General features: G+C 34.3%; 2 protein-coding genes across 2 annotated transcripts; both read right to left on the bottom strand.

Annotated features, from left to right (window-relative positions):
* Positions 1-475: 475 nt before the first annotated feature.
* On the bottom strand, positions 476-7,493 carry LOC109620100 (uncharacterized). Its single transcript, XM_066082623.1, has 9 exons — positions 7,347-7,493; positions 7,086-7,241; positions 5,227-6,979; positions 4,859-4,982; positions 4,528-4,654; positions 3,861-3,979; positions 3,547-3,742; positions 2,926-3,060; positions 476-2,708 (listed from the first exon to the last, which is right to left on the bottom strand). The coding sequence occupies exons 1-9, from the start codon at positions 7,477-7,479 to the stop codon at positions 2,473-2,475; spliced, it is 2,979 nt and encodes a 992-aa protein (XP_065938695.1). The 5' UTR covers positions 7,480-7,493; the 3' UTR covers positions 476-2,472.
* Positions 7,494-7,495: 2 nt separating this feature from the next.
* Positions 7,496-19,062, bottom strand: LOC117690845 (mucin-17). The gene is made up of 15 exons (XM_066085099.1): positions 18,691-19,062; positions 13,724-13,898; positions 12,274-12,335; positions 10,243-10,365; positions 9,965-10,123; positions 9,707-9,859; positions 9,440-9,598; positions 9,183-9,335; positions 8,916-9,074; positions 8,659-8,811; positions 8,393-8,551; positions 8,136-8,288; positions 7,871-8,029; positions 7,661-7,766; positions 7,496-7,505 (listed from the first exon to the last, which is right to left on the bottom strand). Exons 1-15 carry the CDS (start codon positions 18,749-18,751, stop codon positions 7,496-7,498), a joined length of 1,944 nt encoding a protein of 647 aa, XP_065941171.1. The 5' UTR covers positions 18,752-19,062.
* Positions 19,063-22,232: the final 3,170 nt, after the last annotated feature.

Raw genomic sequence — 22,232 nt, 5'->3', positions numbered from 1 at the left:
CATATCATTAACTAAGTTACAAATATCTTGATTACCGTTTTGCATATTCCTCTTATTGATGAAACAGCATCAGCTGTTCTAACCCAGTTAAAACCATTTCTTCTCCTGTAGCATTATCCCCACCCCCCAAAAAACACCCTCTACCACGTTTCAGGCATCTTACCGTGCAAAAAATTAATATATCATATACAGAAAAATGACTTCAATAAGATATTATTTTCAATCCAGAAAATTCTATCAGTACTATAATATCAGAAATTAACAATGAGAGCATGAGTTTCTTATATTGCAATACTGCGATTTTACCACAGGTAGTCTATTTATGACTGAATTATGTATGTTCCAATGCATCTGTGCAAGAAAAAGAAAATCCAATGAAAGTTAACTTAAAATTTCCCTTTTTTTAATGATGCACATGTTCATTAAGGACTGTTGCCCTGCAACAAACATACATGAAAAAAAAAAACAACACCGCTAATAATTACCTGACACTTTTATTCTGAATGACAAGTTTTTCTAATTTGAAAGAAAAAAGAAGAATTCTTGGAGTTCATTACAATAAATGGAAGCAGTGTACCATAATAAGTATCTCCGTTAAAAAATCAAAAGTATCAGTATATGCTGTAAAAGACCACACAACACAATATTGGGAAAAAATAAGGTGTATATGCTTTGTCAGCTATTTAGTCATGGTAAAACAATGCAACCTCCCCAACCTTTATATATTCAAAGAATTTGATCAATAATGTATGTCAGTGGCTGTCCCTATTTGATTTACAAAATTTAATACATGTAATTAACAAACACAATAACAATTATCCTAAATTAAAAAGAAAAATATATTTTAACTTGAAATTTCAGTTTCACACTTTCAATTTTGAAAAAATAATATACACAAGTTTTCTACCATTTCAATGCTCCTTGCATTTAATCAATACACATATTAGATTATAATACCTTGACAAGCGTTTCTTAAAAAAGAAATTAAAGTCAACTACATTTTCAAAATGTATGATATCTATTGCAGATAAACAATTAAAACATTTTTCCTGATATTCATCCATCAGATGTTATTAAGCATACCACAACTTTTTGCATTCAATTTTAACAAACCTGAAAAAGTTCAATTTTTGGAAATGTTAAAAAAAATCTATTAAATTATTAACCTCATATTCAATGTAAACGTCATACAGATAAATGGAAAAAAAATAATGAGCTATATAAAAAAAACCATGGCCAAGTAACTGAGGGACATATTGTGTTATGCATTTGTAACAATTAGGGACAACACAAGCTTAGTTTTTTTGTGTTTTTATGATCACATCAAAGATTGATCAAATATAAATCGCTTTAAATTCTGCCTTTCCATGCAAGTTACACATTTGTGACAAAAATTAATGTATGATACTATATGTCCACTTAAAAGGAATTGATATGCAGAAAACATTTTTTTTTAAAATGTGGACATTTAGATTCCTGATGTCTTCACATGGCAGGAAGTAAATTTTAAGAATGTAAACCTTTGCATCAATTCATAAGCATCCAATCATAACAAATTTCATATTTTTACCAGAAAACCACACCATGAGTGTCTTAATCAATTTATATCGAAACTTATCGACACAATATTTGTACCTCAATAATTTGAAATACACAATCATTAATCTTTAAAGTCTTTGAAAAACAAACAGATCAGGGATATTAGTTAAGTCACTCAATAGTCAGAGCTGTTCCATTTAAACATACCTGGATGGGTTTCCCCTTTTCAACCCAAAATTAAAAATAAAAATAGCCACTAAAAAAAATTGTAAGATAACTCATCTTAAATAAAAAAAAAAAAACCCAAGATAAACAAGTACTACCAATAATTGTAACAGTCCCCGTTACAGTTGTTTCCCAAACGCTCCCCATACTCCCTTCAGTGCCCCATTCATCTTCTGTTGAATAGACCTCAGTTACAGAAATCGAAATATTGACCAATCAGAACTCTGCACATGAGCATGCATGTCATCATATTCATTTTTGATGATGCCATAATATAGGGACTCATAATATCTACCTACACACGGAATTTTGTTTTATTTCATTGAAAACTAAGAAAGTTATAGCCATATACATCAACAGCCAATCAGATTTCAGCACGTTTCCTAGATTTCTCACATATATCTTCTTACAGTGCCTCACAAAATATACCCATGTCTTAAATTTCGAAGTATTTCATTGAAAAGTAAAAGAGTTACAACCATTTAAGTATTAGCCAATCAGAATGCAGCACACGTGCATGGATGTCCTTTCATTCATTACTGATACAATCATATTGTAGGGATACATTAAATATATCTACCGTAAATTCTAAATCTCATCTACTAAGAAAGTTATAGCCATTTACAATATCAGCCAGAATCGTAACGCTTAAAAACATCAGTGACCTATTTCGAAACCCTAAGAAGTTGAAAACACAACTGCAACACCTCAACCATCTTTTTTCTTCCTCATTTTGACCAACATCCCACTAACTTTCTTTTTGATATTGTCCCTTGGACGTAAGTGGATAAGCCCCCCCTTTTCCCTGCTCTTTTTCATTATTTTTTCTATCTCCAATTGTTTGGGACAATAGTCTTTTTCAAAATTAGCTTTGAATAGTTTTTTCAGTTCGTCCTCCTCTTCCTTGCTCCACCGCTTTCTTTCTGTCTTCTTTGGTTTTGAAACTGTCATAAAATAAAAGTAAAAAATAAGTTGTTTTACATTGATGAAAAGTGTATAAACCCTTGCACATACTGTTTATCATTAATATTTTTTTAAGATGGTCATTTACTGATTCCTTTTTAACCACATTTATTATTACTTGTATACCATGATCCATATAATGATATCCATGCTGAGTATAATGAATCATATACATGTATATAGTTTATCTAAACTTACATCCATCTTCATCATCACTATTCATGGGATTCCCATTGTACTCTGGAATAACGCTGTCATCATCTTGCTGCTGTTCAAATGCTGGCTTTACTTGAGAACCCACATCAGATGTACTTTCACCAGTTGAAATGATATCTGAAAATGTTTTGAAAATTCAAGATTTGTGCAAGTGTAAATCGTGTACGTAAATCTACGTAACATTCCATTACACAAGAATGATACAGTACATCCCAGTTTGATCCAATAGTGTCTTATATTCATTTGGATCATCATAAAAATATTGTTTGTAAAAAGGTAGTAACAGCTGAAATTAACTAAATTTTGTATTTCTCTTAATTTCAAAATCTTTGAAAATGCAAATTAATAATGCTAGCTAAAATGGGGTGCAGAAAAGTATGCAGCCAAATGAAATCTATTTCGTTTAGGAATTAACACCAAGTCAAAGTGTGTGAAGGTAGGATTGGACTTGCTTTGCAAAAGAACTAATCAAAACACCCTAAAAAATTTGTGTATTGTCTAATGAAGTCTAAAAATGACTTTCCAGTTTGTAGCTATAATTACATCTGACGCGTTCTGTCTGGTGCATGCTATGACATCAAAATCAAAATCAAAATAACTTACCATCCAACTGAATATCGGAAAGTTTTCTTCCCACATAATGGGGCACTATTCCAAAATCTTGAATCAACAAAATCTTTGCTACTTCTGTTCTTTCTAGTACATCAGATGTTTGTCTGTAATGGTGTAAATGCACATCCATATTATGCCCTAGGTGTTGTATGATCCAACTCCTCTCAGCTTCACTGGTATCAAGAGCCTGTTCATAAAAGTATGTACTTGTAGTGTAAAACATAACATGGTAATACTGTTTATAAAATAACAATTTGTCCAACCAACCACAGGTCAAAGAGTATAGAAAGGATATTGATTTTTACCTGAACCATGGTGGCCATATATTTCCTCATATTACTTGTACGAATAAGGCTTGGACTTGACAGCCCAGCCTCTTGAGCAACAGTTGATATGGCATCATACGCCCTAAATACACCTCCAGCTGCAATAAAAATCAATGGAGAAATAAAATACATCTAGCCATTTAAGATTATTTTTTAGCTTATTGCCAAAAATTGCATAACTGGTAACCTATTTATAATATTTAAATCTTTCAATTTAATGCTGTCCAGCCAGCATGAAATTGTCAAGAACAATATCTGGCAAACCTTTGGCTATGTTTGTTTCTGCTATTGTATGAAAAGGATAAGAACTGTTTTTGGTCGTCTTATGGCAACTTAAAATTTGTTAGCTAGATATTTACCAGTCCCGACAGAAATCTGCAAAAATAAAGAGTTTCTGGAAATCTTTTGGCAGCTTATAGTTTGCTACTCCTATTAAATAACTGCAAAACATGCAGTTTTGAATTAAATTGCAGAAAATTTGCTGCAATTAATTTATTCTAATAAGGTAAAGGATTATTTCACGAATTATTGAATTCAGTGGAGGGGGATAGCATAATTTACTGTCCACAGGCAGTCAAGCTATGAATTATCTGAATCCCCCATTTTATGTATAACTGATTTATAAACATACACACTCTGCACTTACTTTTGCTACCAAAAAGGTATGGAGATTCAACTGGAATGGAACATGCCTTTCGGACTATCTTGCTTGCAATAAAACTTAAAGCCTGGCGCGTTTCCAGAGGTAAAATAACTGGAACACATCTTCCAACCTAAAATAGAAACTCATGGACTTAAATCATTGACTTATTGTTCTACACTGAGTGGCCAAAAGAATAACAACAAACATGGTTGATGTCATCGCAGTACATAGGCATCTTTTTGGTATTTATATTCTATTTTTATCGGGATAGACAAAATACGAAAATATCATCTTTAAGTGCATTTTCTAATGGAGATAATTATCATTTACAAACCTTTCCTCGTATCTCAACAACTTCCTGAGTCATTAAAAGGTGTGCTTCGAATGAAGTCAGCTCTTTCATCAATTGTGCCTGAACATCGTCTTGACCAGTTTTTCTCTGATTGTAAGCCTTCAATCTGATTAAAGAAACATTGCATATCAACATCTAAAATGCAGCAAGAAGCTATGCCTTTAAATTCATACTTTTATGAATGGACTCTCCTCTTATTTCTAAAACCAACCTCCCTGCACAATTTGCACAGAACAAAATACACTTTAACATATTTTACTGTTTAGATTTTGTGTAAAGGTCAGTCAACAAAACATTATCATATTTGGACCCCAAAATTTATGTACTATGTACTGTTTTGATATACATACCTTATTGCCTGAACCTCATGGCACCTTCTTCTATTGTACAGTGTGATCCTGGCCAAAGTCAACACAACAACTTTTTTGTAGTTAGCATATGAAATGTCAGTAAGATCAAGGTTGCAGATCTCCGTTTTCATAAATTCTGTTATTTTCTTAATGTCTTCGGGTGTCGGCAATGACTTGGGCTTATACTGTCTTTCTTGTAAAACCATTCTTGCTAGCTTCGTTACTTTCACAGTCCACTGCATTTTCATTAATTGCAGAAAATTTTCTGCCTCTTTTTGCCTCTTTTCATCAGCATGTATGATAGCACTGGCTAGTTTTGAACTTGCTAATGATTTTATATCATACCCTAATTTAATAGCATTGCTTGGTGACGAAAGATCTTCTTCATCGATGCTGTCTTGGTTTGAACATTTTAGAGCAGCTTCTGCCACATTTACAAATTGAGAAGGTTGGAGGAAATAATTAAGATCCTCATCATGTCCTGTTGTTTCCTTCAGAGCAATTAGGAGTTTTGCAGACAGTCTCATACCCTGGCTGGTATAATATTTCCTCATTACACGGTTTCCTCTGTTACGGTCCATCAACTGATTACCAAGGCTTATGATAAGTGGGTCCGTTTGGGCCACTTGAGATACATGGTCAGGCTGCATGATAGTGAAAACTTCTGTCACAACAAGTTTTGAAGCCTGGTCCGAAATTCGTCCCACTAACGTTTTACTCTGTATATTGAGACTGGTTTGGCTTGAATATGATTCATCAGCATCATACTTTGGGCATAACTTTTGATGTCTCTTAAGGTTTTTCAATTGATGCCAAGCAAAACACCTTGGACAAGGACCTACAGCATTAAGATCAAACTCCCTCTCTGTACTTCTCCTGGCAAGGATTATTTCACCTTTCCCTTCACTTATCACATTAGTGTTGTGTTTGTGAATACCACGAAGGCGCAGCAGTTCAAATTTGGTCTTTCTTTCTTTTACAGTTTTTTGCTTTTCTTCTTTCGTCATTGTGGAGTTGACCTTTGGGATAGCCTGTACTTCTGCTTCATTCATGTGAAGAGAACTCATTAAATGATGCGAAAAATTGGTTTGCATCTTGCCACAGAAAATACAAGGATAGTGTGAATCATACACTCTTTCAGTCTTCTTCTTTTTGCCTAATTTGGTTGTTTGGCTTTTCCGTACCAGTTTAACATATATCTTTGGAAACTTTTCATCATAAGCAACAGTCTCAGGATCTATATTTTGATCCTCTAAAGGGACATCTGAATCATCAGCACTTGAAAATTCATCATTTAACAATGGCACTGGAAGCAAAGATGGCTTATTTAGCGCACTGAAATCTGGATACTCCACTGATATATCACTATTGCTATCACTAATTACTTCATCATTTTCAGCTAGTTCTTTTAAGATTCTTTCTTTCTGGCATTGATTTTTTCCCCCAGTTTTTCCTTCAGAGTATTGCAGGGGTTTTCTTTTTTTCTCTATTGGTGAAGATTCACTGGCTTCTGGGTCACTTTCATCCAATTCATCATCTTCAGGAATATATTCACTACCAGAAGAAAAATCCAACAGGTCATTTAAAAATTCAGCATCAGATGTATCACACATGGTCGTTTTCATCGGACCTACATCTGACTTTGGAGAGTGGGCAACCATAGTGCATGCAATAGATCCTGGAGTAACTACTGTTTCTGAACGGCCAGATGGTGTCGCCCAACTCATGTCATCAAAAACACTTTCAATGACCACTACAACAGAAATGAAAGTATACATGTAAGAACAACATCAGTTTTTTAATACATACTTGTCATATCTGACAATTATATTCAAAGGTAACCAAAAAAAAAAAATTACCTGCAGATTTATCACACGTGGTTGCTGCCAATCGATCTACATCTGACCTGGGGGGGTGGGTAACTGCAATGCATGTCATAGTTCCTGGAGTAACTACCGTTTCTGAACCAGATGATGTTGTCCTTCTTATGTCATCAAGAGAACTTTCAATGACCTCTATAATGGAAATGAAATTATTTATGTAAACACTTCATCAGGATTACAAGATATACTTGTCATATCTGTCAATTGAAATTCAGAATTAAAATAACAGTAAATCACCTGCAGATGTATCACACGGGGTCTTTGTTATCTGACCTACATCTGTCTTGGGAGAGTGGGCAACCATAGTGCATGCAATAGATTTTGGAGTAACTACCGTTTCTGAACGGCCAGATGGTGTCGCCCAACTCATGTCATCAAAAACACTTTCAATGACCACTACAACAGAAATGAAAGTATACATGTAAGAACAACATCAGTTTTTTAATACATACTTGTCATATCTGACAATTATATTCAAAGGTAACCAAAAAAAAAAAAAATTACCTGCAGATGTATCACACGTGGTTGCTGCCAATTGATCTACATCTGACCTGGGAGGGTGGGTAACTGCAATGCATGTCATAGTTCCTGGAGTAACTACCGTTTCTGAACCAGATGTTGTCCTTCTCATGTCATCAAGAGAACTTTCAATGACCTCTATAATGGAAATGAAAATATTTATGTAAACACTTCATCAGGATTACAAGACTTACTTGTCATATCTGTCAATTAAATTCAGAATTAAAATAACAGTAAATCACCTGCAGATGTATCACACGGGGTCTTTGTCATCTGACCTACATCCGACTTGGGAGAGTGGGCAACCATAGTGCATGCAATAGATCCTGGAGTAACTACCGTTTCTGAACGGCCAGATGGTGTCGCCCAACTCATGTCATCAAAAACACTTTCAATGACCACTACAACAGAAATGAAAGTATACATGTAAGAACAACATCAGTTTTTTAATACATACTTGTCATATCTGACAATTATATTCAAAGGTAACCAAAAAAAAAAAATTACCTGCAGATGTATCACACGTGGTTGCTGCCAATTGATCTACATCTGACCTGGGAGGGTGGGTAACTGCAATGCATGTCATAGTTCCTGGAGTAACTACCGTTTCTGAACCAGATGTTGTCCTTCTCATGTCATCAAGAGAACTTTCAATGACCTCTATAATGGAAATGAAAATATTTATGTAAACACTTCATCAGGATTACAAGACATACTTGTCATATCTGTCAATTAAATTCAGAATTAAAATAACAGTAAATCACCTGCAGATGTATCACACGGGGTCTTTGTCATCTGGCCTACATCTGTCTTGGGAGAGTGGGCAACCATAGTGCATGCAATAGATCCTGGAGTAACTACCGTTTCTGAACGGCCAGATGGTGTCGCCCAACTCATGTCATCAAAAACACTTTCAATGACCACTACAACAGAAATGAAAGTATACATGTAAGAACAACATCAGTTTTTTAATACATACTTGTCATATCTGACAATTATATTCAAAGGTAACCAAAAAAAAAAAAATTACCTGCAGATGTATCACACGTGGTTGCTGCCAATTGATCTACATCTGACCTGGGAGGGTGGGTAACTGCAATGCATGTCATAGTTCCTGGAGTAACTACTGTTTCTGAACCAGATGTTGTCCTTCTCATGTCATCAAGAGAACTTTCAATGACCTCTATAATGGAAATGAAAATATTTATGTAAACACTTCATCAGGATTACAAGACATACTTGTCATATCTGTCAATTAAATTCAGAATTAAAATAACAGTAAATCACCTGCAGATGTATCACACGGGGTCTTTGTCATCTGACCTACATCTGTCTTGGGAGAGTGGGCAACCGTAGTGCATGCAATAGATCCTGGAGTAACTAACGTTTCTGAACGGCCAGATGGTGTCGCCCAACTCATGTCATCAAAAACACTTTCAATGACCACTACAACAGAAATGAAAGTATACATGTAAGAACAACATCAGTTTTTTAATACATACTTGTCATATCTGACAATTATATTCAAAGGTAACCAAAAAAAAAAAAAATTACCTGCAGATGTATCACACGTGGTTGCTGCCAATTGATCTACATCTGACCTGGGAGGGTGGGTAACTGCAATGCATGTCATAGTTCCTGGAGTAACTACCGTTTCTGAACCAGATGTTGTCCTTCTCATGTCATCAAGAGAAGTTTCAATGACCTCTATAATGGAAATGAAAATATTTATGTAAACACTTCATCAGGATTACAAGACATACTTGTCATATCTGTCAATTAAATTCAGAATTAAAATAACAGTAAATCACCTGCAGATGTATCACACGGGGTCTTTGTCATCTGACCTACATCTGTCTTGGGAGAGTGGGCAACCGTAGTGCATGCAATAGATCCTGGAGTAACTACCGTTTCTGAACGGCCAGATGGTGTCGCCCAACTCATGTCATCAAAAACACTTTTAATGACCACTACAACAGAAATGAAAGTATACATGTAAGAACAACATCAGTTTTTTAATACATACTTGTCATATCTGACAATTATATTCAAAGGTAACCAAAAAAAAAAAAAATTACCTGCAGATGTATCACACGTGGTTGCTGCCAATTGATCTACATCTGACCTGGGAGGGTGGGTAACTGCAATGCATGTCATAGTTCCTGGAGTAACTACCGTTTCTGAACCAGATGTTGTCCTTCTCATGTCATCAAGAGAACTTTCAATGACCTCTATAATGGAAATGAAAATATTTATGTAAACACTTCATCAGGATTACAAGACATACTTGTCATATCTGTCAATTGAAATTCAGAATTAAAATAACAGTAAATCACCTGCAGATGTATCACACGGGGTCTTTGTCATCTGACCTACATCTGTCTTGGGAGAGTGGGCAACCGTAGTGCATGCAATAGATCCTGGAGTAACTACCGTTTCTGAACGGCCAGATGGTGTCGCCCAACTCATGTCATCAAAAACACTTTCAATGACCACTACAACGGAAATTAAAATATACATGTAAAAACCTCATAAGTATTACAAAACATACTTGTCATATCTGACGATTAAATTTAGAGGTAGCTAAAAAAAACACCAAAAAACTGTAAATCACCTGCAGATGTATCGCAGGTGGTTGGAGAACCAACTGCTGATGAGCTGAAGCAATCTGTTGATGTAGCCCAAGTTACATCATCAAGAAAACTTTCCAAAGTGTGTTTTCTCTTCTTGAGCACCTCTGAAAAATATATGTATAATATATAATATATTGAGAAAGATAATATATTGATAGAGTTATTACAACCATATCAATTTACTAATCTTTACAGTGAAATGAAAATTCATGCTTATCCAACAATTTGCAGATTGTGCTGTTTTACACAGCATCAACAATATTTTAGCCATATTTTGGCTTTAAAAATAACAATTCAAGATCCTGAACATTCAAAAAGCAAGAGACATGGCTTGGCTCAAGGTTTTTTTTTTATTCCAGAGTAGTCAAATTTCTCAAGGACTGTCCTCGTTTTTATTAACAGAATTTAAGGACCTTGTCAGTCCAACTGATGATTTGTAAATCCAGAGTTAGATGAATTAAATTTCGATCCAAGTACATAAAAGGAACATATTGGAGAAAAATGAGACTCAGATCATGATTGAGCTTATCCAACAACTCTGGAATCTAGTACATGTACCTATAAGAACAAAGTAAAAGAATAAACAATAAATCCCAAACCATCTTTAAAAATTATATATATATAAAGAAATGTGCACCTTTACATTGCAAGTGCATTTAAGCAATTGTACATCAGCAATAATCCACTATAGGGATCAATCAATCATAAGTTTTATAATAGTCTGAGAATAACAAGAATTAGCGTTAATTTATATCTTATTTATTTACTTGTTTTTTGAGCTTTACACATTGGGAAAAGTTCCATGACAGAGGAAAAAATTCTTCGTTTTGAGATAAATTATAGCAGAAGTGATTAATATTACTGAAATGCCCGATACAAAGTACCCCCCCCCCTTCCAAAAATAGGATGGGGATGACTCTCAGGGCCCAATTCAATGTACCACAATAACTGCATTTGTATCCAATACATGTTACAGAAGACCCTATGTCAATTTCTCACCACTTTAAAATTTTAACCATTCACAACAGCAAGTACAATTTTTCACATTTTTATAGTTCTATTGTAGAACCTTCCTGAAAATATTTCTTGGAACTCTCATATTTAAAAAAAGTGAATGTGGACTGCAGCGTTTAGAAATGTGGGCCTATCAATCAATTATACTCGATATGAAGTCAAAGGTACCTCTATCACTATATGAAGAGTGTGAATCAGAAATTTAGATTAATTACTGTTGATCCTTGCAACCAAATCCTGGTGCTTCATGTTCGTTGAATTTACATTGAATTCACAATTAAACTGTGCTTTGTAAGCTTACAACTTAATACTAAATAAGTGTTTATCTAAAGCAGCAGTGTTTACAAAAGTGCATTCAACAAATGACAAGTCAAAAGTAAACGGTCTAAGAATATTTCCGATTCCCCTCTCCATATAGTGAATATTCTATACGCAATATGCTGAAATCACATTGATTTAAATGCACACACATTGTATAAACATCTATAAAGGATCGACACAAAACTTTAGTCCTTTAGTCAGAGCTATCATAGATAAAATAATGCAGAATTAGTTACCACTGCAACTTTCTTAGGTTGGCCTAAAAGAGAGATATAGCATTGTTGCCAATGAAAATTAATGACACAACAATATTCATTTTGACCAAATTAACAACCTCTAGACCATAGAACCAAAAATTTCAAACATTTGTAGAGGCATTTTTCTCCATAATGATGTAGGCTTAAAAAAAAATTAATCTTTAGTTTCTCAGGCCAAAAAATTCAACATTTATGCAGCAGACATGGTTTTGCTTTTTTTTTTTTTACTTAGCTGTAGCATGATTTTGTACCAAACCTGTCGAACTTTTGAAGAAAAATTAAAGTTTGAGGGCACCTAATGGAAGAAAATTTCCAACAGGCAATTTAGAGAACCAATAATTTTTTAACTAAAAAACTTGAGTTTTGTGTCCAACCTTCGTCATCATTCAAATGAACTGAAATTCAAAACACATTTATTACGTATGCCTTTCTCCTGCCATTTTTTTATTTCTGAAAATGATTCCACTTTTGTTGCAGTCAAACTGTAAAATGAAACATGGAAGTTCAACCTCTGATTGAAAAAAAAATTAACTATACCCTATGCAAAACAGATACTTTTTGGTGTTCGATGCTCTGTATAATAAAAAAAAAAAAAAAAAAAAAGCCATGGGCCTCATTGCTTACCTGAGAAACAATTTTAAAAATTATAGCCTTCCTATTCTAAAGCGTAACATTTGTCTATATAATTTGATGAAAAACTTTGAGTCCTCATCGTGTCCATTTTTCATACCCCTCACGCTGGGGAAACAACTTTAAAATTTTGAAAACTAGCTCATTTCCATATCATCATGCCCTACACACGCTATATTTATCTAGGTTAAAATCTATGGATTCCCTGTCTGATCATTAAAGCTGAACACCGCTCGTAAATAGGCACTGTCCGCCATATTTCCCTTTCATCACTGTTGTCCGTACAACCGCTATACAAGATACAGACCTCTAAACAGTTCAAAGTACTTTGCTGTAGAGGTCTCACCTGTGTGGACGTACATCCTACCACGCCGTGTTACTCAGTCGCGATTAAATTATCAAATTTTACACACTTTTTTTCCAATCCATGAGAATACTAACACCAAATAAATTGGTCAATGCATTATTTACAAACAGAATATGCACATGAATAAGAAATAAATGCATAAAATCCAAAGACCACGGAAGTAATACCACACGTCGGCCACAAGTCTCAGGTGTGCAATCGGGTGTAACGAAATTGAAGGGTTTATATACCAGGTCCCTGTGTGCCAGTGCCTATTTACGAGCAATGTTCATCTTTAAGGGTCATGGAAGAATAAAGAACTTTTCTAGATACAATCTTACTTGCATAGTTATTTAACATGTTTAACAAATAACTGATTTAAAATTACTCAATTTTTTTCCTATAATTTCTATGCATTTAAATTTGAACCCCAATTGTGGCCCCTTTCTGACTCGAGGGTAATTGTGTAAAGAAACTTGAATCGTCAATATATTAGCTTGTGTCTAATATTAGTTTGACAATTGTACCCTTGTTCTTCAGATGTTTCTAATATGCTGGTAAGACTTTATCAAATTTTGACCCTTCCCCACATTTTGGTCCCATCAAAACCTCCTGGGGGGGAGGGGGGTAATGGTCATGGTCTAAACAAACCTGAAACCTCTCATACTAACTTGCTTCCATATTATTTTAAAAATTATAGCCACATACTCTTCAGAGGATTTTTTCCTATATATTTCTATGTAAAATTGGACCACTGCCTCTAATTGTGGACCCTCTCTGACACCAGGGGGAGATGGTATGAATCAACTTTAAATCCCTTCATGCTATTTTGCTATTCTTTGGCTCTGGTGAGCTAATCAACGTAAAACTGGATAGATATGGCAGTAAACTTACATAGCTTGGTCAGCATTGCAAAACACTGTATATTTGCCTCCATTCTCCACCCCTTCAAGCCTTACAGGCCACATCATTGTTCTGGGGACACCTTTTACCTGGGCCCACACAATCCTTCCTATTTTTTCTTCTTCATGTCCATTACTTTTAACTGGTCTTTTTCTTTTTGTCATTTCTGGAAGAAAAAATATTCAATAAATTAAACTGTAACTTGAGTAATTTACCTAGAATATTTGAATCAATTTGACATAAAAACCTAAACAAGGGTAACTTATAAATAGTAATTTTCATATTAAGTCCCAGACTTCTTATTTTTCTACTTAGGGAGATAACCCAACCAGTTAAAAATACAACTAAGGTTACTTGTCTGTACATACATTATGGATTTAACACTGTGAGGTTTCTTGTCTGTTTATGCATTATGGGGTTTAATTAACATTGTGGGGTTACTTGTTTATATACACATTGTGGGGTTTAATACTGCAAGGTTTCTTGTCCATATACACATTATGGATTTTACACTGTGAGGTTTCTTGTCTGTTTATGCATTATGGGGTTTAATTAACATTGTGGGGTTACTTGTTTATATACACATTGTGGGGTTTAACACTGCAAGGTTTCTTGTCCATATACACATTATGGATTTAACACTGTGAGGTTACTTGTCTGTTTATGCATTATGGCCATTGTGGTTTAACATTGTGGGGTTTAACACTTTGAGGTTTCTTGTCCATAGACACATTATGGATTTAACACTTTGAGGTTACTTGTCTGTCTACAGATTATGGGGTTTAACACTGTGAAGCTACTTGTCTGTTCACACATTATAGGTTTATCATTGCAAGGTTACGCTTGTCTGTCTACACATTATGGGGTTTAACACTGTGAGGTTACTTGACCGTATACATATATACATCATATAGCATAAGTTTGAAGTTAGTCCTCTGTTCATGATAAGGGTCTCATGAAAGCACCAACTCACTGCCCAATTATTATAATTTGTGTAGAGATTCAAACCAAAATACTTGTAGGTACATGTGTATTTCTCTAATACATATATATCATTTACACTTGACCACCAAAAACTTAAAATTTTTTTTTGCATTTCCAAATAGATGTAATACAAACACTCATGAAACAAGCTTACCTTTTGTAGGTATTAGTTCAAATGAGAACATATTTTTCAACACTGAATGAATTCAACTGACAGTAAAAACAGCATGCATCAAAATCTTCAATATTAAAGAAGCACAAAAAATTGGCGCCATTGATAAAGATTTCCAAGACATCAAGATCAAAGTCGGAGCAATATAAGCACACATTTACAAATGCCTCATTCGATTCAAATCCAATAAAAGCAGTAGGAAATTCCATGTTCTTTTTTTCTGTATCATGTAGAACTATGGCTGACAAACATCCTCTACATGAGCAAAAAATTAGGACAAGCTTTGTGAGGTTACTTCTCTGTCTATACAATGTGAGCTTTGGGTTCAAGTTTTAGTGCACTATGTGCTATAGTCTTTTATCTTAAGATCCCACTGTAGAAGTTCACAAATTGATATATAATGTAAGGAACATTATTAAACTAGGAGTATAGTAACCATTACATAATCCAAATATATGCATATACTTACCTATTCACATTCAAATGGAACTTTTAGTTTTATTAAAAGATGTGTGATTGTCTCTGCAACTTCCAGTGAAAAAGTTCCAAATCCAAATACAATCGAGTCACTGTGTATTTTTGTTAAAAGTTTACATTTTATATTCAATTCTAGAAAAACAATGAAAATGAACCTCAAGTTCTCCTGATCTTTAATGTATACTTCATACATCAAATCATCAATCATGTTGTTCACTGGAGATCATGAGTCCAAAGACGGAAAAGTGCTGACCATCTTCTAAACATCACAAACATCAAGACAATGCCCAATAGAAGTGAAATAAAAATCATGAAAAGTAGTGAGAACAGCAGCACAAAGAACCAAACCTCCATTTTCATTTGAATTGGAAGTTGCAAAACAATTTAAATATGTACTTCCTGTTGTCCTTATATGATCATGATGATCTGTTGGGTTTTCCTAACCCCATAAATTTGTCCAATAAGACATCATGGAATGTTAAACTTGTAAAACCCTATTAGCATGTCCCTATAGGAATTGTGGGGTGTTCTGTAACCCCAGAAGTTTGCCCTTATACAATATACATAGTGAAAAAGAGACTTGTCGGGTAACCCCATTGCTTTTACATAAAGTAAGGTTCCGTGCCATATACACAGGCACCTGAAGTGTGGAAAACATACCCCCCCCCCTCCCCCCGATTTACCAAAATATTCTACCGAGCCTATAATTTCTAAAAAAAATTGTGATTTTCCTGTCAATCATGTCTGTATGTCGTTCTGTGCTACCAGTTTGTACTTTTCTAAACGTTTGTACTTTTCTTAACGTTCTGATTGGCCATTTACGGGTATTATAAAAATACAAATGGTAAAAAACAAAATCATGTAAACAAACAGGGGGTCCTTGCTTTGAGACTGATTCTCAGAGAATAAACAGCAGTGCCTACAAAATTCCAGTAAATGTTTCATGAAGGTAATAAAGCTTTACATGTGTCTTCAACTCAAGCCCCAAGTCATGGATTTTATTTGTCGTAATCTTGTGTTACTTCAGCAAACCCCAGCTGGTTTCTAGTCAGCCTAACAGGATCGAGGTTTTGACAAAGTGTACCTCTTACATCTTCCTAACTGTTCAGGAAAAGACTTTCAAGTGCAATCGTGCGTTTTCATTGCTCAATGTTAAATAACATCGACAATGACAAAATAAACTACCAAAATTTACCATATAGCTATAAACGCACAGTTTGGAGTTTTTCACCACTTGGATTAATTCACTAAGAAATTCTAATTACTGCTTGTATACACAATGTGGCTTGATTATCTTGTGAATTTGACCCACAGTAGACGACATATGATTAGGTAATTACGCTCCATTGCACATGACACCTGTGAATTTGATATAAAATTGACTTACTTCCTTGGTCAATCTGTACTATGCAATGTTTTCCCCCGTATACTTTTGACTGCCGACTTAATTTGTAACATTGTAACAAACAATGTAGTGAGATAATTATTGAAGAAATTAGGATTAATATTGGTGAATTTTGAAAAAGGGAAATATTTATTGGGGGAGGGGGTAAATATAAATGCAGTGATTCTATTTTTTTACCAACCTGTTTCAAATGAAAATAGTGGTTTATAGCATATAATTCAAAATATGGGACAAATATTCTTTTCCCATGAATTTTTGCGTCCTGTCGTGACAGGGCTCCCACTGTACCAAAAATCCTTTTCGTCACTTTAGAACGACCCATGTTTTACAATTATTTCTATCATATCACATATACATGTGCATGTATATGTTTATGCAGACCTATATGTTTAAGATATTAATATTTTGAACTTTTTAAATATGCATGTATTGACCAATTTTTTGGTATGTACTGTATATGCACTCTCCTCATTTGTATCACTAAATGATTTCCAAGAAGTATGGTATGAAAGCTTTTGAAAAGTTAAGATACTAAATTTCTACAGTTCTAAGTTTGAGATAAAATAAAAACCAAAACACTTTTCATATCAAGAAACAAAAACAAAAATGCCATTATGGATTCATACACATACTAGATAAGAAGATGGAGTGAAATCCACAAAGACAATAATTCTTCTGTTCTAGACTAATTTAGAATAAACACGCTGCACATTTACAAGTCCTCATTTTGACAAGCCAGACGTAAAAATGAAATATTCTGCTGGGTTTTATGTCAATAAGTTGCATACAACCTCATACTACACAGCTTCAATAAAAAAAAATTATCAAATGTGTTTTTTACAATAAATAAAATCCTTTGAAGAACTGCCCATGTTTATCCCATTTTGGTGTGACTTTGAGAATAAAAATATATTTTTGGAAAGCAAATATGTTGATGTCTGTAAGTGAAGTATGTTCCAAGTTCTAAATAAGAAAACTGTCATCACTTGCAGTACCCTGATGATTTCTATGGCAACCAGCTGCATTGCAATAAGTATTTAATAACTTCTAAACATGGGAACAAATATTATTTAAGATTTTTTACTTAAAATTTTATGATGCATATTTTATTCTGTTCATAACTAAAGAAGTTTAGCAAGTTCAGTGAGAGCACCCTTCCCAGTGTTACATAACAATTGATGGTCTGAAGCCATAAATAGCCTGGGGCTAATCTATGGTCAGAGCTGTGTGCACTGAAGCGATGCGAGATTTCCAGTTGCACGTGGTGATTGAATTAACACAGACTAACCGAATAAAGTAAAACAAACGGGTGGGAATGAGAAACACATTAAACTTAAGAAGTCACCAAAAATTAATTTTCGCCACATTTAGATTTCTTTACTCCAATTTTGAAAAAGATTCGCCACTGGCGAAATTAGCGAATATTTCAGATGTGTAGTTTATTTTTAAACTTTTGTAAGAAAATTACATATTTGCTAATATAGAAAAAAGAAGAAGTCCCTGAAATGTTCAGGCGTGTTCAGCAGAGAGAGCGCCCGCGAGCGCTCGCCAAAATTTGTGTTGCGGGTATAGGGAATTTTGGAGAGCGCTCGCGAGCACCCGCTCTGTTGAACAGGCATAGAACTATTGCTCTTGGGTCAAAAAATTGGGGATGGGAGCGATTCCCCACGCCAAAATATTTGTCAGGAGAGCCGTTACAACTGATAGCGATAAAATATAAATGATGCTAATCACAAAATTTGATTCCCCGCGTACTCGAACAGAAGACATGACTTTCGAGATGTTTTTGCAAACCACAACAAATGTCGGTGAACAAGCGTGTGCTCCCCGTAATTCAAAGTCGTTAAATGTACAAGCTATTCAAGAATTTTATGTACTAAGGATGTGTTACATCATAAAAATTAGTAAAAGATAACTTACCTGTCTCAACTCCACATCCGTCCTTCTGCAATGACGGGTCTCTTCTGAGGTTACTGCGCATCTGTATAGGGCTAACTGCGCATGCGTATGACGTATAAACCCCGCCACATTGTCCGAGAGATTTCTAATGATCTTGTCCGCGGACAACGTGGTGTCAAAGACGATTTACACTAAGACAAACTGCTTATGGGGTTAAATGTCATACTTGATTTTTTGAACCCCTGAAGGTATTCTGTACACGTAAAAACAAAAATCTTGTGAGGTTAACCCCGCAAGCAATTATAACCCCACAAACACCAAAAATACTCACAAATGACCCCACTTGGAATACTGTGGAAGAACAGACCGACGGACGGACGGACGGACAGACAGACAGACAGACAGACAGACAGACAGACAGACAAGGGTAAAACAGTATACCCCCTCTCCTTCGGAGCGGGGGTATAATTAACGCTATCAAATTCTACGAAGAATTTGTTGATTTACCAATCGTTATTTTCGCAAATTTGATCGGCCGCTGCAAAATAAAATATTTTTGTGATCGGCTTTGAGGCATCCGGCAAATGCTTCCACGTGCGCACACATTCCGCTTGCATAAGTAGTTCTTATTAAAACTTGAAGTTTGCTTTAGTATTTATATAACATTTTACTCAGTTTTATTTCAATTCATTTACCTTAAGAGATGCAAACATACATAAAATACAGTTCGACATGTAAATTCAAGAATGCACAGTTTGTCTCACGCGTAAGAATTTCGATCGAAAGATTCATTCAGTAATGCAGGTGACCTCGATGAACTGACCTCAATCATAAGAAGATGCTCCTTGAACTGACCTCGATCTATTGATGTTGCATAATAGTAGCTAGGAAGACGGCTTGATTTATAAACAAGGTTACGTTATAATGTGACCTCAACAGCAAGTTATGATGGCATTCAATGTTTTTCAGTCGCATTAAATTATTTAATACAACTCTTTCTTTGTATACGTGTTAATTAATCCTCTTTGAAGAGCCCTATTCAGTATTCTGAAGATACATTAAAATTTAATACTTACTTTAAAAATATAAAACTATACAAAGAGTTTACGAACGATTTTCCCCAAATTTATTACAAAATTAAATTTGTTGACGGTTTATAATGATGAAATTATGGTGTACAGATTCAAAATATTCTATATTTTGTAAAAATACACATCTTCGCTAGCCAAGGGTTTCGGTCCACTTTGCTGATGAGAAATACAGTACTTTAATTACTTATTTTACACCAAACTGATCATGTTGATTGCTTCTAGCTATCAATATATCATTATTGCCGATCATTCCTTTAAAAGGAATACTTGTTTTTCTTTTCCAACTGCAATCTTAATTGTTATGTAATATCTAATAATCTGTTCCGAGTTCTCAGCTTCTTGATGTTATCAAACGAACCTGGTTATTCTATTTGATTAAAAGGAGAGTTAGTTATTTCATGTTTGCTCTTCCCAAGTCCCAAGTTACGCAGGGTCCTTTAAACAGCAAGCTATTTATTCATATCGATTATAGTTTTAAAACCGCCTAACCCTGAGATATTTCTACCAGAATTGAAAATCGGTTGTAATTGTGGGGAGAAAAAGTAACAAGGTAAGACTATTTCCTATGGCTTTGATATCAGTATTAAAGGGACTTGGACACGATTTTACTTAAAATTTTCAAATTTTATTTTCCCATTTTCAATGTTTTTACTGATAAATATAGAAGTTTACAATGCTATGTCAAAATTTGAAAGTCAAATATCAAGTTATAAGCAAGATACAGAGTTTATAATTCTTTGTTTTGTAAACAAAGCTCGAAAATGTCATTTTTTTTTACAAATGTGTTGTATTGGTGTAAGTTTCAATCAAATGTATTTTTCTTTGTTGAAAATAGTATTTATAAAGATATTGAATTAGTTTAAATTGTTTTTCGCATGTCATTTTTCTAAGAAATGGTAATTCTCTACATTACATTTTTGTAAACAGCTATAAGACTCGAGCTTTGTTTACATAACAACCAATTCTTATCTCTGTATCTCGCTTGTAACTTGACTTTAACATTCAATATTTTGGTCAATCATTTAAAATGCACCATTAAACCATTTTATACATAACAAATAAAAATAAAATTTTTGATTTCAAATCGTGTCCAAGTCCCTTTAAAGTTTTGTCAGCAGTCGGTTATAAAAAAAAATCACATTCGTTTCTTTGTTTCGAAAACCGAACATTCTATTCTGCTTTATGTATACATGTATATAAAGAATAAACAATGTATATTTGGAAACCATTCGATTTTTTTTTCAATTAAGACTTGCCCATACTCGTTAGTGTGGCTCTGTATATTTTTGACATGAAAGGAAAGTTAAATCTTTATATACTACTTTCATTCAGTTTGTCCATGCTTTATTAAATACGTTAACAATATCTACACATGTTATAGTCTATGTGCTTTGTGTATTTGTCGAAACAAATAATACTCTTTTTTTATATCAGAATAATATTTATTAAACATTTGTTATTGTGTAAACACTATCTGATACTAATTTCTAACTGCGTAGTTTTGTAATCATTAGGGTCTTCCGATTCCAACGAAATATCTTGTACTGACTGTGAAGGATTGAGGTAGCCCGATTATTCAGCTATTTTTAAAATTGATTTTGATGATTTTTTTTCCAAGAAAAAAGAGTATTTGTGATATCTCTCTCATTAACCTATCATTGGAAAATAAATCACTTTCGCTTTTAAAATTTCGCTCTTTTCTTGCACTTTTAGTCATAACATTAATTTTGTCCATGAGTGTTCGCGGAAATCTTAAGAGCTTTCGCCTTGACAATTACAGGCAGGATAGTGTAATACCTGTAGAAGAGTACCATTAGTTTAAATTGAACTAGACAACATTGAGATGGTTTCCATTTCAAAGAGCCCCGCTTAAATAATGTACAATAGGATGAAAAGGATTTCAAAGATTTGCTTTGACCTTGACCTTATTCATTGGAAGTTCTTACTTCACACAAAGATTGCTTATGACCACCTAAATGTGTGTTATGGCCTTGAACCAAGGTCATTTGGGCAAGGTGAAGGTCACTGACAGAAAAAAGTGCAAAATTCGTGTCCGGTCCTTATCTTTCTTATGGAGAAACATAGGAAGTTCTTACTTCACCCAAAGATTGCTTATGACCTAAGGGTGTGTCATGACCTTGAGCCAAGGTTATTAGGGCAAGGTCAAGGTCCCTGATTGAAAAAATGCAAAATTCGTTTCCGATCCATATCTTTCTTATGGAAAACATTGGAAGTTCTCAGTTCACACAAAGATTGCTTATGACCTAAGGGTTTGTCATGACCTTGACCCAAGGTCATTTGGGCACGGCTAAGGTCACAGGCAAAAAAGTGCAAAATTCAAGTCCAGTCCATATCTTTCTAATGGACAAATATTGGAAGTTTTTAATTCACATCAAAATTGCTTATAAGCTGAGGGTGTGCCATGACCTTGACCCAAGGTCAATTGAGAAAGTTCAAGGTCATTGTTTAAAA

Source organism: Magallana gigas, chromosome 1 (genome assembly GCF_963853765.1).
Source record: "Magallana gigas chromosome 1, xbMagGiga1.1, whole genome shotgun sequence".
NCBI lineage: Eukaryota > Metazoa > Mollusca > Bivalvia > Ostreida > Ostreidae > Magallana > Magallana gigas.
This window is presented reverse-complemented; position numbering and strand designations above follow the sequence as displayed.

Excerpts from the sequence above, each read along its gene's own strand:
- LOC109620100 (XM_066082623.1), bottom strand. The coding sequence starts at position 7,479 with ATGAGTTGGGCGACACCATCTGGCCGTTCAGAAACGGTAGTTACTCCA. Across the intron at positions 7,242-7,346 it reads CCCGTGTGATACATCTGCAG|AGGTCATTGAAAGTTCTCTT; the intron begins GTGATTTACTGT and ends TTTCCATTATAG. Across the intron at positions 4,983-5,226 it reads CATGAGGTTCAGGCAATAAG|ATTGAAGGCTTACAATCAGA; the intron begins GTATGTATATCA and ends TTCTTTAATCAG.
- LOC117690845 (XM_066085099.1), bottom strand. The coding sequence starts at position 18,751 with ATGCGCAGTAACCTCAGAAGAGACCCGTCATTGCAGAAGGACGGATGT. Across the intron at positions 13,899-18,690 it reads CGGATGTGGAGTTGAGACAG|AAATGACAAAAAGAAAAAGA; the intron begins GTAAGTTATCTT and ends TTTTTCTTCCAG. Across the intron at positions 8,030-8,135 it reads CACGTGTGATACATCTGCAG|TGGTCATTGAAAGTGTTTTT; the intron begins GTAATTTTTTTT and ends TTTCTGTTGTAG.